Raw genomic sequence first — 17,563 nt, 5'->3', positions numbered from 1 at the left:
TTAGCTCTGCCTTGACCATGACGATCAACAGTTAACAATGTTCTGAAAACTTGAATGCCTCATGCATGCGTTCAACTCTGGGAGATGTTTTTCATTCTGCTGACTTCTCTTCAAATCTTCAGACCTGTATCCTGCATAGGTCTCCCCGTCTAGTATGTGTAGAACATTGTGGGGAATAAGAAGAATTTTAAGACATGGTCCATGACCTCAAGGAAGTCAAGTTAGAGATCAGTTAATCAATGCATTTTCATATCTTTCCAAGTGGGTTCACGGAGATTGGTTTGGGATGGTTTTTCCAATGATGGCAGGGTTCCCCATAGGGGGAAACACCTGCCTGCAAGGGGCTGCCTTCCAGATGACATTAACATCCATCCATTCATTCATGTTGAGTCCGCTCAAGACCTCAAGACGCATAAACACACCCAACCGTGGAGACACAGCTTTTCCTTTTCTTCTTTGTTATTGAGCAGTTTCGGTTTCCCTGTAGTTTCCTTAACTTTGTTTCTTCATGAAAGCACAGCAGGTACCACCATTTTAACTCCATTCCTGGCTGAGATCCTCTTTTGTAAACATTCTCTTAAAGTTAAAAAGAAAACTACTCATCTTTTTCCAACAATGAGAAAAGTGCAATTTGTTCTTTTCTGTTTTGTTTAAAACATCAAAAACACACAGCCACGGCCTCTTAAATGCAAATGCCCTCTTCACCTCCCCTTAGATTTCTGAGTTCCTTGAGACTACCCAACAGTTCCTGTTTCTCGAAATCTTTCCTCTCTTCTCTCTTCCACTGACTGAGAAATTCTACCATCTTGCTCTTTAGAAATCAATGCTGAAACATGTGGACGCTTTGTTCACCCCATGGGGTCTTTAGCTCTGGGGTGCTGGGCATTTATTATCCCTAGTAGAAACTGACGGCATCTGATTTTGTTGATCTACAGGCATAGAGAGGACTGGGAAGGGGTTATGCATACCATTACGACTTGAGACAGATATAAACATTCTATGTACGGATTTTAGCAAGAACAACATATTTCTAGTTACACTGGAATTCTCTGACTCAAAGCAAAGATACAGTCAGTTTGATAAGCTACTTTTCTTTGAATATTCTATATTCCAGCACTCTTGTAGTGCTAGAAAGGGATGGAATTAAAGGGAATACAAGGAAAGAGCAGGTGTTTTACCTGGCAAAGCCAACGCCTCTGCTGACTCCATTAGCATCTCTTAGTATCCTTGTGGAAATGACATGTCCAAATGGTTTCAGCATAGTCTCAAGCTCCTGTTCATCCATAGAAATGGGGAGATTTGAGATATATAGGTTTGTTGGGTCTTGCTCTTGTTGCTAAGGGAAAAAAGAAACACATGCAGTAAGTTCTGAATATTGAGAAACACTGCAGAAATTTATACATTTTGCTTACACTGCCATCTAGATTCCAATCTCTAGCATGCTCTTGGAAGTTCTTTCAGTAAGGGTGGTATTTCTTTTCACTGAATTCATTCTTGCCAGAATGCTTCTCATAGAAGCAATGTCATCAGTGAAAATCAAACTTTCTGTCTAGCCTTCCTTAGAAAAGTCTAATAAACTTTTATTGCAGTTGAACTAAGGTAAGTATGTATATTCTATGACCATAACTAGTGGTTCTATTACCACTCTAACTACTGTCACCACCAGTTACTAATGTTGCATTTAGTGAGTGTTCATAACATGCTAGGCATTGCTTTAAACACTTGATATACATTATTTCATTCAATATTTCCAGTACATATAATTGTTACTACTTTACAGTGGACAAAATTGATCCCTAACTTGGTCTAAGTTATACAGCTCTTAAGTGTCAAAGCCAGGGCTAAAACCTGGGGGTATCACCAAAGTCCATGGGCTTCCCTGTCTTGCTATAGTGCCTTCCACTGCACCAATGGGGAGAAAAGAAGTGTGGTCCTAGGACAGCATTTATCATCAGCCTCAGCATCAATGGGGAACTTTCTAGAAATGCAAATTCTTAGGCCCCACCTTGGAATCAGAAACTTGAGGGTGGGCCAAGTGATCTGTGTTTTGACAAGCCCTCCAGGTGAGTCTGATGACCGCTCAAGTTTGGCAATCACTTCCATAGACCACAGTTAAATATTTATCTATGAATGAGATTATGAAGCAGTAGTGCTTAAATAAGCTTTGCTTAATAGAATGGGAAATCAAACAACAACTGCTAGCATTATTTCTAAGTGTGTGAATATCTTCTATTTCACACAATGAATTAATAAGTTGGAACTTAGTTGTACGCATGTCTCAAAATAAAGCACAGACAAAAGCCTGACATGATTGATCATTAATATCAAAATAGATCCCATATTTAAATGAACTATTATATTTTAACCAACACAACAACTTTAACTTCAAGAAGAAACATGATTAAATTGGAAAAAGCAACTCTGAAGTCTATAGGAAATGACATTATGTAATAGTAAAATATCTTTTGTGCAGAGATGATATATTCTGTAGCAAATTTGAGGTTTTAAGCAAAACGAAAAATACAATAAACAAAATTCCAAATATTATTACAGATCAAGAAATAGTTTTGGCATGAAACTAAGCTCCATTACTTTTAATAGCTCTAAATATTCAGACAGGCCATAATATTTTTATTAAGCTTTGAGATGAATAAGATCTATTATTAGGTTCTTTTTGAAACATAGTTTAGTTTTCAAACTTTTTGATCACCAGGAAAAACAGTGCAAATAAACAGGTAATCAATCAGGAAAAGATAACAGCTTTAGTATTTGGGAATAGTGTATATGTAGAAACTGTACAACTGTAGTCTCTCTCTCTCACACACACACACAGACATACACACACACAGACATACACACACACATACACACACGCATACACACACACACACACACACACACACACCCCGCTAATTAATGGCATGATCCTAGAGAGAAAACAGAGATGATATTATTTTTTTCCTAAGTGGACGTGATCCCCCGCCCAACTGCTGGGGTGATGAAAAAAGAAAAAAAAACCTAAAAGAAAAAAAAAAGTGGTGTTTCAGATACATAATAACAAATCTACGTATATATGACTTTTGACTTTATATTATTTTACTACTTATCCTTTAATTTTAATCTTCACATCATCATTCCAAAGGTAGTTAGGCAAATATCATCATACTTATTGGATAATGAGGAAATGGAGGCATGAAAAATTCATCATCTCACCCGAGGACAATCCAATAATTAGTGACAGGGTTCAAATTAAATTTAGTCAGATTTTCTATCTTCCATCTCAGTGTATTTTTCCAGTAGGCCAATGTTTCCAAAGCTTCAATCATTCACATATCATCTTAGAAAATTTGCCAGCCATGTACTATAAGGTTATTTACTTAAAAGTTTTCTTTTGTATTAATTAATTTTTATTTATTTTGGCTATGTTGGGTCTTTGTTGCTGCGTGCAGGTTTTCTCTAGTTGCAGCGAGTGGGGGCTACTCTTTGTTGTGGTGTATGGGCTTCTCAATGTGGTGGCTTCTCTTGTTGCGGAGCATGGGCTGTAGGTGGGTGGGCTTCAGTAGTTGTGGTGTGTGGGCTCTAGAGCACAGGATCAGTAGTTCTTCTGAGTACATGGGCTTAGTTGCTCCATGGCATGTGGGATCTTCCCGGACCAGTGATCTAACTGTGTCCCCTGCACTGGCAGGTGGATTTTTAACCACTGTGCCACCAGGGAAATCCTTAAAAGTTTTCTTTAAATCTAAATATCTTTGGGCTTAAGCAAATCCATTGAAAAAGATAACAGTATGTTGCTACCATAGCTAAAAAGCCAGTATCACTTGGCATAAGTAGGTTACTATCAAAATCGGCAACAAATTCACATGATTAAATTATATTAGATACTGTTTGTTCACAGAAGATTGTGACCCTGGTGGTTGACTCTCTCTTAGTAACAAATGAGATTCATAATTAAGAGAGGTATTAAGCACACTAGGACCAGACAGAGTCTTTTTCCTGTGAAGAATCAGAATTGAGAAAGAGTTGAGAGAAGAAAAACTTTCCTATGATGTGATTTCTGGAGTTTATACCCTAGATCTACCCAAGTTCCAGTGGGAGTTCCTGCTTAACCCAGAGAGTGGGCTGCAGAACATGGCAGTCCCATGAATGGGCTGGCATTTGCCCAACATTCTGTATACCTTCATCCTTAATGAGGCTAAACAACCATAAGCAACTAATCCCACTAGTGAAGCATAGTGTACAGATCTAAGTAGCAGTACACCAGTATATCCTGATTCAAATCCATTTCCAAATTCTGCAAGTATAGAATGCACTGCAACTTCTCAAAATGGTGTGTAATTAACATACGGAGCTTAATACACAAGAGATTGCCCAGTAGCTATTTTCTGATTCCAAATTCAAACAGCAAGGCCAACTCCTTAATCTGTATTCACAGAGACAGTACAGAATTGGAGAGTGTCATTCCTTAATTTGTATTTACAGGAAGAATACAGCGTTTGGGCAGTGTTATTCATTAAGTAATTCTCTCCTTTGAAATACAATATGAGTCTTGAACATATTCGTTGATGACAACAGAATTTAATTTCTGCATAGAATGAACTTTAAAATAATATATGCATTTATATTTTTATTTTCAGTTTTATATCTATGTACCACATTTATGTAAATAGATGGGCTCTTTCAAAAGGTTCTTTGGCACTATGAACCTAAAAGAATGTGCCTTTTAAATCTGCAGAAAAGTAACTCATGTGATACCTGCCATCTAGAATCTTTTTGAAATCTTTTTGCTTTCTAACTTAAATTTTCATGATCATTTAGCTCCAGAATGGACCTAAAGGAGCATCTTGTCCAATCTGATATTTAACAGATGGGAAAAACAAAAACGAAAACAAGCTAAAATAGTGCTTATGACTTACTCAAGGCCACTCAGCTAAATAGTAACAGGCTAGAGATAGAACCCATATCCTTTCATAGCTGATCCAATGTCCTTCCCAGTTCTTAACACTGCCTTTCCTCCTAAACATCAATGAATAACAGATGGCAAATTGTGGTTCAAAGGAATATTTGCACATACAAGAATAAATATCTCTGAATCCCTTATTTTATTCACTTTTGCTTATTCATGAAGTAGCTTTAGTTACAGAGGAAAGGCCACAAAAAAAAAAAAAGGATTCCTAGCCTTAGTCAGCATTTCACACATCATCAACTGAGTGAATACTCTGCAGTGTATGCTAGTCTGTAAAAGTATATGACTACAATTCATACATCTATTACATTTAATTGACCATCTCACCATAAGTAACTCCTCCATTTTGCTCTGTTTCTGTATCTTTTCATCTGTATGGGGATTTCTTGATTTACTATTTAGTTTTGTCAAAAGATTGTGAAAAAATTAGAATGGTACCCTCTCCAACGTTAATGGGAGCAGAGACCTTGTCATTTTACGTAAGAATATAAAAATTCTTTTTCCTGAAATGACTTCATTTTTCTCAGATTTTTAGTGTTAGGTTTATTGGTACTCATTTGCTTTATTACAGTTGAAGACAATGTCAGAACATTTCAAGGAAGCTTAGCAAATGAATACAAATGGAGGGCAAAATTATTGCTCATATATAGATCGAAGGTTATGTCTGGGGCTGTGTTTTTTGGATACACATTATGACTATTATATATACATGATTCTGGAAAAGGTAACTACCTTTGAAGAAGACTTCAACATTCAATCTGACAACACTCATGCTTGATGAAATTATATTTAAATATTCAGGAAGTAGTTATTGGCATTAGGAATTTTAGAGCAATGCTTCTCAAGCCACCTGTGGTGGGGACCATTTTTATTTCCAATCTGTCACAAACCAACATTTGCAAAATATTTACATTTTTCAAAGTTAATAGAAAAAATTAAGAGACATACAAAATGCAAGTTGCAATTTTTTATTACTACATTAAACAAACCAAAATTACATTTGGATTAAATGTCATGCTAATGTGAACTTGTTATAAAAGGTTTTAAATGCTTACTCTGTATTTCTGTATGTATTTCCTTGTGAACAAGTACCATTTGGTGGACCAAATTTTAACACTGTTTTAGGGGACTAGTTCCTATTTTTTTCCACGATAATATATTACACTATGGGTCTTTCTAAGTTATTAGTTTTTGCCTACTTTACATACTATCAAGTTTTTATTAAATCACAAAATTATGGTAATCAATTTATAGTCACTTTTAACTGTTAGGTGGACAAAGCTGTCTCAAGATGAATTGTCCTGAGCAGTGGTGACAAAATATCCTGAAATATCCTGAAGATGTTTGTAACAACTCTAAAGCAACCTCTTGACTGTAATACTTTAAAAACAAATTGAAGGGGATGTTCATATAGACTGAAGATAATAATATTTCGTTACATGCAGCAGAATTTTACAGTACTTAAGGTGTTTCAGGGACATTTATTTTATTTTGTATGGCCCTTTATAATAACTCTAGGCAGTAGATAGGGCAAGAGTTATAAACCCCCTCTACCATTGAGAAGATTGGTTCTAAGATCTTAAGAGGGATACAAAAATCCCATGGCGAGTAAGTGAATAAATGACATCAGAAGTGATATTTTTTGACTCTTGACCCTTTCTACTACAGTACGCCAACTCTGGGGATTGCCTATAAATACTGCTAGTCCATGGATATCACCAGTAGAAAGAAAAATCAATGGGGAGACAAAGGCACAATTGTTTTTTAATGGGATAGCCTATTTTAAATGCTGTAGCAATTTAAAAATTAATAATAATAAATAAATAATAATAAAAATGAAATGTTTTACTTCTCCCCCAAAACAGAAGCAGGGAGTTGGAGCCTCCTGCATTAATAAGCTGCCCTAAAGGCATCGGAGGTTTTAGAATTAGTTGAACACTAACTTTGTACACAGATGCTCTTACTCTTCTAGTAACATCATCAGCACGCTTGTTGCATGGCTCTAGGAGTTACAGCTCCTCTAGGTGAGATCTGGAGGAAGCCGGCCATTCTGGACATACTTGCTTTAGTACCACACACGTGTGTGGTGATTAATTTTATTTGCCACCTGGACTGAGCCCCAGGATGCTCAGGATGCTGGTCAAGCATTATACTGGATCTACCTGTGAGGGTGTTTCCTGGATGACTTTAACATTTAAACTCATCCATTGACTGAGTAAAATAGATTGCCCTCTCTAATGTGAGTGGGCCTCATCCAGTCAGTTGAAGATCTGAAAAAGGCTGATCCTCCCCTGAGTTAAACTTGACGGCCTTCAAGCTGGGGCGTTGTTTCTTTCCTGCCTTTGGACTCAAACTGAAACACTGGTTCTTCTTTGGTCTCTAGTTTGCTGACCTCAGATCTTGGGACTTGTCAGCCTGCATAATCAGGCAGATTCCAGGAAATGAAGCTCTTCATACACACACACACACACACACACACACACACACACACACACACACACACACCCCTTACTGGTTGTTTCTCTGGAGAACCCTAACTAATACAGTGTGTTAATTTTTTTCAAATCTGTTTTGCCATAAATATATATGGGCATATGCTCAGCTCTGACCTTCACAGTTGGACTCTGTGTTCCCTAGCTACAAAGTCACGGCCTTGGACCGGGTAAAAAGGGAGAGCCACAGCCTTCCCTTACGATGGGGGCTCTAGAAGCATTCATTTGAGGTAATACATTAAAGACCATTAGAGGGAAAATAAAGAAAGACTGCCAAGAGGTAGGCTTTCACCCCTAAATGGTGCCCAACAAGTGTGTCCTCTGTCTTATTGGCTAAGCAATGAAGGGGGTGCCCTCTGTTTTCAACTGTCTTCTCCCTCCGCTAAAAGCAAGAAGGTGATTTCTCTTCCCCTGATTTCACATATTGATGGAGTCAGAGGAGAGCCTCTACCAGTTTTTCCTCCCACGGCACCAATAAGAACAATTTCCCTAAAATAATAACCAATAAGAACAACTTCCCTAAGGAACACATGTTTTAAAAGAAGGATTTCATTGTTTCAGATTCCATGTAAGCACAGCATTGGCAACTGGCATTCTCATCCCCAAGTTTAATTGGGGAGGGGGGGTTAATTCTGTATAACACACTCAGCAAAGAAAGAGAAAACTGTTTCTAGTGCTCAGGACAACCTGAACACTGGGTTGTGTATGTTATTCTTTAAGGCAGGGCTGGCTTAAAGCAGCCCTTGGGTTGAGATGAGCAGTGAAGTGTTATGAGCCCCTTGAGTCTCCATGACTGAATTAGAGTTACCTGTGGTCCTGGGCCAGGTGGCCAGGTGGGATCCTGGCTCTCCTTGACTTCTCCCTCCATATGACCTCATGAGCTCAGCCCAGTATCACCTGATGGGATGGTTTCTCCTGTGAGAAAATGCTAAATTAACATTTTACAATATTGAGATCTCTCTATAGTTTTATCGTAATGTACTGCTATATCACAAAGACATATGGTTTTGTACTCAGGGTCCTGATGGTCAAAAGTGCGAACAGGAAACAAAACTATAGAGAAACAAACTCAATATTGTAAAGAAATCTCAACCCCTTTCCTCAGTCTCATTCACCTCTCCGACGGGGGTCTCCCTGCCATGAGCTCTGGAATACAAAGTTGTCACTTGATTCGTTGACAATGACCCCAATTCTCCCTCAAACAACTGGAATTCTGGAAACGGCATGAGCATGGCCATACATTTGCTATGGTACCCTATTAACTTCTTCTGGAATAATCATCACAACACATACAAAGACAGAACAGATGCAAACCATTTCCGTGTCTTCTGCCCAGAATATGACAGCATAGACTTGCTGAGGCTCACAGGCATATTGGGAACACACACAAATGTGTCACTGAGCGAGGTATAAAGGTATTAGGGACAAAGAATTCCACTCAAGGGCAACCATTCCCATTGTGTTCTATGTCAATGATACCCCAGAGCCCAGCACCAATGGTAACTCCTGGAGTTGTGCAATAGAACTTGGGTGGCAAACACTATGTCCCTTGAGAGTAAGGCAGTCTGATAAAATACAGGGCATCCTGTTAAATTTGAATTTCTGTGTAAAACCACAAGAAATTTTTTAGTATAAGTGTAATAGCGAAGAACAAATCAAGACTCCATATTGGATCTGTTTCTTTTACTTTGACCTTTGTATGCTATTGCTTTTGCTACAAGTTAAAAATGTTACCTGTAGCCTGATATATACAGGATAGTCCATTCTTAAGGTTCTGACCTTTAAAGTTCTAACACTTTCCATTCATACAGAGATAAAAAGTTGCAGAACAGAGAATTACCTTTGTTTTACTGGAGGTTTACAGGAATATCATGACCAGATCAACTTGAATAGCAGCAAGAGCAAAAGATTCCGGCACCAAGAAGTTTGCAACAACCAACCACACCCCGTCCCCTTTTAGTATAAAAGAAGCCTGACCTCTAACTCAGGGATGGTTCTTTGGGACACAAGTGCACCGTTTTCTCATTCCTCTGACTTTCCAAATAAAGTCACTATTCTTTGCTCCAACAACTCATCTCGATTTATTGGCCTGTCCTGAGGTGAGCAGTACGAGCTTGGACTTGGTAACATAAGTATGTCCCAAATATTGCACGGGACATAGTCATACTAAAATATTCATTGCTACATAGGAGTAATATTATTATCAAGTCATATAACTTACTTGTTGTTATATAGGACTCATTATTAGCACCGTATGGTACAATATTATCTAATATTTATTTTAAGCTTACTGTGTGTCACACACAAGGCTTTAAAATTATTTAAATTCATTATGGTTCTATTCCTTAAAACAGCCCTTGAGATAGATATGGTTAATGTCCTTATTTTACATGTGACAAAGCTGAGGTTATAAGAAGATATGCAATCGCCCAAGGTCACACAGCTGTTAAATCCAATGAGAATTCAAATCCTGATCTATTTGATTCGGAGACCTGAGATTTCAACATAACACAGTGTGTTTAATGGCTGGCTCACAACTTTTTCTGATAGATCAAGGGGAAGGAGCCAACAGTGGCTGGATTCCTACAGGTGTTCAGCATGTAAACCTACTTGGAAGCACAATTCACCTTTCGAAGAATGGAAATCCCTTCATCCTACTGAGGGAATGAGTTCACAAAAGACCCAAAGTTAAGTTTTGTTTTCAAGGCTGGCACAATAAAAATTTCTCAAGTTGCTAAGAAAAACACACCTGGCTAGTTTTCCTCTAACCTCTATTACATATGGATACATTTAAAACGTATATGCTGCATATATAGAAAGTGAAAAATTACAGCTTTATACATGAAGTTGCATTGCTGTTTTGCTTAAACCCACTTTTATTCCTAAATTGTCCAATGTCAATTTCACAGGAAACTGGCTTTGTAAAGCCATGCATATTTCACGTGGAATAGAGAAAGAGGACACAGTCAGATCTACACCAGCACCATTTTTTAGAAAACAAATTCAGCTATACATTTAAATCCTGTCAGTCTAAGTGAAGGATGGCATATCCTAGGTTTATTTAATCCTAGCCTTTCTGAAAAGAGCTGGAAAAGGCTGCAGAACATGTGGTGGCCTACGATCCTTAACATTAGCTTGGAGAAAATGTATGTGTGTGTGTGTTTGTGCATGTGTGTTTGATTACCACCATGAAAACTGATCTATCAATGCAGGAATGAAGCAGGTGGGAGAAGGAAGCCAACTGGGTGCTACCAGTTTGCTTCACTTCTTGCACTTCTGGTATTAACATCATGACCTTGGTAGAGGAATAGCAAACAAGAGGTGCACAGTAGGTTGTAGATATTCAAATGAGATAAACCACTTTACCTTTGAAAAGCATAACTTCCATCATCAATGCCAGCTTTTATTTGGCATATATATTAATTGCGATTTTCTTAAAACTCACCAGTAGGAAAGAGATAAGTTTTATTCTTAATGTGACTCAACATCGAGTTAAATTATGTCACCAGGACTTCCTGGAAGATAGATGAGAAAAGCATGCATGCATCTCCATTTTCCCCCAGTTCTGTTTACAGGAGTCCTGGGCTCTTTGCCAGCACACCTGAGCAACTGGGGGCCCACAGGGTCACAACACTGATCCCAGTCAAAGCCACTTGTGGATTTACATATCTTGACTCAAGCTACTTTACTAAATGGATCATCCTCTTATTTTTTATACTACTGACCATTCATTCACTCACTCATCAAACATTTAATCCTCTAGTCTATACCAGCCACTGAGCTAAATCCTGACAACAGAGACATGATGGGCCATGATTCTCACCTGCCACAGAGAGTTCGGCCTTGTGGCTAGTTTACAGCTAAATTTCACCAATAAAAGCTATTTCTCATTAGCAAACACATTAGTGCAGGCAAGGATGTAGACATCTGCCTCCTATGCTCTTACTGTCCATAACTTGAAATTCTATTTTCTTCAATGTGGTGATTAGACAGTCTAAATTATTTCTAAATGGTGTCTCAGCTATGTTATGAACACAAAAATTAATTCTTGAAATATATAACCCCCTAGGATATATTAAGCCTTAAGACAACCAAAATTTTCAATGTGGGTTCAACTATTTATATATTTCAATTTTAACAAAAAGAAAAACAAATTTATTTATAAACCTCCAGAAAATGTTGGGTAGGAATAATCTGTAAAAGATAGTGACATGTTGACTCTGGCATTTACCAGTTCTATGACATTAACTAGCTATCATTTCTCAGCAAATTTCCTGAACTGTAAAGAGGAAATAATACTAATTACTTCAAAGAGTTATTATGAGAATTGAATGACACAATATACTAAAAATTTAGTGGCGTTCCAGACACATAGGAGAAGCTCAGTAACTCATTATCCTTTCTATAATTATGAGTAATTATAGAAATAAAGAAATTTAGGACATTGTAGAAGGACAGTTACTAACTAAATGTAAGTCATGTTCATAAAAGAGCAATTATTGCTATTTATTTATTTATTTTAGATTTTTTAATGTGGACCATTTTTAAAGTCTTTATTGAATTTGTTACAATATTGCTTCTGTTTTATGTTTTTGTGTTTCTTTGGCCCCGAGGCATATGGGATCTTAGCTCCCTGACCAGGGATCGAACCTGCACCTCCTACATTGTATGGCCAAGTCTTAACCACTGGACTGCCAGGGAAGTCCTGATTATTGCTATTTAGAATCTGTCCCATTGCATTCCTCATAGGTGCACACTTACTAGATATTATATTAAATTACATGGAGGTGGACATATTAAACTGATGATAAGATCCTTAAAATGTGGCCATTGGATCAGCAAGGAGAATCTAGAAATATATTGCAGGGGGGAAATCTAGAAATATATTGCAGAGCACTGTTCCTATCATTTATGAGCTAAAAAGATTAATGATTTATTACTAGGCTCATTAATCAAAACTGTGGCTGTTGTTTTTTTTTGTAAGGAGCAATCCCATGGTTGAAGTCAATTAGCCCACCAAAGCTATTACACCAAAGAAGTTGCAGTGTTATTCAGACTTCCCCAGGAGTATTTAGAGTATAAAATAAATGCTATTATTCAGAAGATACCAAATTGCTAAGCTCCTTAAATTCATACAATTGGGAACCTGCAGTACATTAACATGCTGAAACTCATTAAGCATCTTTTTCCCCCAGCTTTAGAGTCACTGGCATTCTCAGCCCAGTTAAGAACAATAACGTGCTCCAGGCTTCCAAGGAGAAAGTGACTTGTGCTCCTCCAGCCCCACTTCAATGAATCACTGAGGCAGAACTGTCAGCCACCCTTTGAGGCAGTGGCTGCTTCTGCTGGATGACCCTAACACCTGAATAGGACTGCAAAGTTAGCTCATACGGTGCGTGCAAGAGGACAGAAAAGAGTAGCAAGTTTATGGCCACCATTTATCTTTACCTTGTCAGAGCTCTCTTTAAAACATTCTGGAATAAATATTCAAAATGTTAGGATTTAACCCATAAAATAAGAATCTATGAGACTCTTTTTTTAATTGAAGTATAGTTGATTTACAATGTTGTGTTAGTTTCAGGTGTAGAGCAAAGTGATTCAGATATATATAACAGTTAGGGTTAGGGTTAGGGATACACACACACACACACACACACACACACACACACACACACACACATATAAATATTCTTTTTCAGATTCTTTTCCTATGTAGGTTATTACAGAGTACTGAGTAGAGTCCCCTGTGCTATACAGTAGGTCATTATTGGTTATCTATTTTATATCTAGTAGTGTGTATCTGTTAACCCCAGACTCCCAATTTATCCCTCCCTCTTTCCCCTTTGTTAACCATAAGTTTGTTTTCTGTGTCTGTGGGTCTATTTCTGTTTTGGATATAAGTTCATTTGCATCATTTTTTTTTAGATTCCACATATAAGCAGTATCATATGATACTTGTCTTTCTTTGACTGGCTTACCTCACTTAGTATGATCATCTCTAGGCCCATCTATGTTGCTGCAAATGGCATGATTTCATTCTTCTCTATGGCTGAGTAATACTCCATTGCTCTATTGCATATACGTACCACATCTTCCTTATCCATTCATCCGTTGATGGACATTTTGGTTGCTTCCATGAAACTCTTCTTATGTAAGTGATTAACTAAATAAATGAGGCATCTTTAAAGTAGGATGCAAACTAAAACTGTGGAAGGAATGTTGGAATTACAAAATCACTACTTAGGGGGCTTCCCTGGTGGCACAGTGGTTGGGAGTCCGCCTGCCGATTCAGGGGACGCGGGTTCGTGTTCCGGTCTGGGAAGATCCCACATGCCGCGGAGCGGCTGGACCCGTGAGCCATGGCCGCTGAACCTGCGCGTCCGGAGCCTGTGCTCCGCAACGGGAGAGGCCACAACAGTGAGAGGCCCGCGTACCGCAAAAAAAAACCCAAATCACTACTTGGTAACAATAATAGTAATAACTGACTTACGCAAGAACGATCAGTGTATGTGTCAAAACACGTGAGTGAAAATTTGATGAGAACTAGGAACTGTACATAGTCTCAAAGAATTTAACCCAAAAGGTTACTAATTACAAGAGGAAAATAGTAACTTTTCCATGGAGATACCTTGCTGACCACAGCTTTTGATCAGTCACATCACCAGCATGAAGCAGGTGGACATCAGGTCCCGCCCACCCCGCCCCCTGTGCGATGCACCAGAAGGACAGGACTGCTCTGTAGCCTTCCTTCTAATAGCGAAAAGTTGAACCCACTCATTGGAAAACATCAGACAGCCCCAAGTTGAGGGACATTCAATGTACAATAATTGGCCTTTAATCTTCAAAAATGAATAAATGGGGGCTTCCCTGGTGGTGCAGTGGTTGGGAGTCCGCCTGTCGATTCAGGGGATGCGGGTTCGTGCTCCGGTCCGGGAAGATCCCACATGCCGCAGGGCGGCTGGGCCCGTGAGCCATTGCCGCTGAGCCTGCGCGTCCGGAGCCCGTGCTCCGCAACAGGAGAGGCAGCAACAGTGAGAGCCCCGCGTACCGCAAAAAAAAAAAAAAAAAAAAAAAAAAAAGAAGAAATACTGAAGAAGTACGATAGGTTGAAGGACACTAAAGAAACGTGACAAGTCCATGTAGGGACTGATGCTGGATTGAATCCTAGCTCCTGCCCTGATAAAATGCTTGCTTATTATAAAGGACATTAGTGGGACGTTAGATTAGACATTTTTAGTGTACTGAGGTTAATTTTCTGATTTTGATCATTTTACTGTGTACGAATGTTCTTGTCATTAGGAAGTACAACTGAAGTATTTAAGGATATCAGGGCATCACATCTGTAACTTTGTCTCAAATATTTTAGAATAATAATATTATTATGTATATATTTATAGAGAAAATGATAGAGCAAATGTGGAAAATGTTTAATATGTGGAAAATCTGGGTGGAAGGTGTTATGCGACTTTTGCAAATTTTTTTTTTGGTAACTTTTAAATTATTTGAAAATGAAAGTTAAGCAGCTGTAAAAATAAAATAAACAAGCTATTAATCTTGATAGCTAAAATCCAAAAAAATAAATATCTATCATAAGTACTTCACCTTACAAAAGAAATATAAGACAGTATACATTCTTTGTCTTGCATTCAAACTACACTCCCTGAAGATAGAAAGAACAAAAAATGTGGAATTCAGCATTTGTTTCCCCTAATACAATGTGATTCTTATAATTAACAACACCCTGTACAGTGCGCATCTGTTTGGCTCACATGTATACTCCTAGCTCCTGGTCTCCAAGAAAAGGATTTTGTAAAATGTTTGCCTAGGTGATTGAACAGAGAGAACGAAGATGGAGATTCAAACTGGATCTCAAGAATCTAGAAACAATAGAGCATAAAAGAAGAGCTAGATAAAATCTCTTTCAAGGCAGACGTAATTCTTTGCCAACACCGCCATCTCTCCATGACCCTGGTAGGTTTCCTCCCCATAGTGTAGCCCACATATGCACCATCAGGACCCTTCCCTCATTGGCAGACACGAAGTCGATGCTGTTGAGAGTTTGTAACCTCAGACACAGCATGGGACAAGGCAGTGGTCACTGTAGATGAGTAATGCATGGATCACTGATTCTGAAATGAGGCAATGTTGCCCATCAGGAGACATCTGGCAATATCTGGAAACATTTTTATTTGCCACAACTGCAGTGAGGAAGCTGATATTGGTATCCCATCACACAGACGAAAGCCCTCTGCAACAAAGAATGGTCTCTGAAAGACAGTATCTGTCATGCCAAACTTGAGATACCCTGGTATCAACCCCTTTAAAGTGGAAAAAACAATTATATATATGTGTGTGTGTGTGTGTGTGTGTGTGTGTGTGTGTGTGTGTGTGTGGTGTAAAAATACTGTCATTACATATCTATCACTATATCATTCTATATCTATCACTATATCATTCTATAGTTTATATGAATATACCTAATAGACTCCCAGTGTTGATTTGGTTACATTTATTAAGGAGAACTTAAATATGTGCAAACATTTAATCAATGAGGTATATTGATATACCTCCGTTTATAGCTCCAATACAACTAGTAAACCAAGCGCACTTTAAAATTGCATAAAAGGAAAGTTGCATAACCACTACAATTAAAATATTAATGTGATATCATGGAGGATGTCATTTTGCCAAATCTAACTTGCCACTTGCCATATGAACATGCTACTGACTGCAGCAGGTATTTTTGAATTTCATGGGCTATGTTATTTTTGCCATGTGACATTCTGATTCTCCCGTCAATTTCTCTATTTGAATTGCTATGAAACCTTCATCTGAGCACAGCTTGCCAGGCTAACTGCTTTCATTTGGCCTAAAAGCATCATTTACTTGTTACGTCTGCCTTGTTTTCTCCTCATTAGCCCCAGACAGTGACAGTAGGTCTCCTTGGCACCATGCGATTATAGACACAAACACAGACACAGGCAGTGACATCAGCTGGTCAACCAGATGACCTCAAATATGCTTTCATAATCATTTCAAAGATTATCATAGAATGGAAAGTCCCAAATTTATAAATTCTCATGGGAAAGTCATGAAGACCTAAAAATATTTCCACAAACTCCAGTGAGAAAGATGCCAATATAATGAAACACCACCAGGGATTTCCAAGGCTGATCTAGTTTCAAATCCAGAAGCAGTTACATATTATATTACATATAAGTTTATGTGTATACACACACACACACATGCACATGCAAACACACACACTCTATAATTCTGGACTAGTGAGTTCACTTCCTTGACTGTCTCCTCGCCATTTAAAAGAAGGATACTGCTATCACAGGCTATCACAGTAAGGGTTAAATGACACTTCATAGAGGTAATATCTGTATCTTTTCCCCATCTAAGCTGCTATACACATTCACTTGGTGCCTGCCTCTGTTTTCTTCTTAAGTAAATGAGAAACAAAATAAAATTAAGCACTTGAGGGAACAGGTAACTGGATCAATTTCAGAAGCTTACATTAAAGAATACACTAAATCAAAATGTATCTATTTACAGGTAATGGCATTTCACTTATTAGCTATTCAGTGAAAACTGCCTGCTTTAGCATAGAGGAAATCAGAAATCAAAGAAGACAGGTAGGAAGGGCTACGAGCACCGAAATCAAGCCTTTCTTTGATTTTTTTTCTTTCCCTCACTGTTTCCTTATGAACCTTTAAAAGAGTGGCAGATTAAGACTTACAACAGTTAAATAGATTAAGATTTACATAGAGAAAGGATTGGTGCATATCAGATTAACTGAAAAAAAATTACAAAATTCATAGAATTCAAAACATTTCCCAGGCAGGCAGAAAGGCCAAGTTCCTCAGCAGGAAAGCACTTCCTGTGCACAAGGAAAAGGGCCAGTGTGGCTGGGACACAGTGAGCCAGGAGACAGGGGCAGGAAATCACGCTGGAAAGGTAGGCAGGGCCCAGACCTCTGAGGGCACTGTAGCCCTGCTGGGTCTATGCATTGGCAACCAGAATTTTGTTCTTTTTTTAAAAAGTTACTTTATATTAGAGTATAGTTGATTTACAATGTTGTGTTAGTTTCTGCTGTGCAGCA

General features: G+C 38.2%; 1 protein-coding gene across 14 annotated transcripts in view; it reads right to left on the bottom strand.

The window, feature by feature from the left end:
- The window catches only part of RBMS3 (RNA binding motif single stranded interacting protein 3), a 715,503-nt gene that overhangs the window by 239,411 nt on the left and 458,529 nt on the right, over positions 1-17,563 (bottom strand). For all 14 annotated transcript variants that reach the window (XM_033864509.2, XM_019946975.3, XM_033864512.2 and 11 more), the window contains exon 5: positions 1,179-1,336. In XM_033864509.2, the coding sequence (XP_033720400.1) occupies positions 1,179-1,336 (158 nt within the window). The remainder of the gene's footprint in view (positions 1-1,178; positions 1,337-17,563) is intronic.

This window comes from Tursiops truncatus, chromosome 10, assembly GCF_011762595.2.
Source record: "Tursiops truncatus isolate mTurTru1 chromosome 10, mTurTru1.mat.Y, whole genome shotgun sequence".
In the NCBI taxonomy this organism is placed as follows: Eukaryota; Metazoa; Chordata; class Mammalia; order Artiodactyla; family Delphinidae; genus Tursiops; species Tursiops truncatus.
The sequence above is the reverse complement of the archived record's forward strand: the minus strand, read 5'-3'. Positions and strand labels throughout refer to the sequence as shown.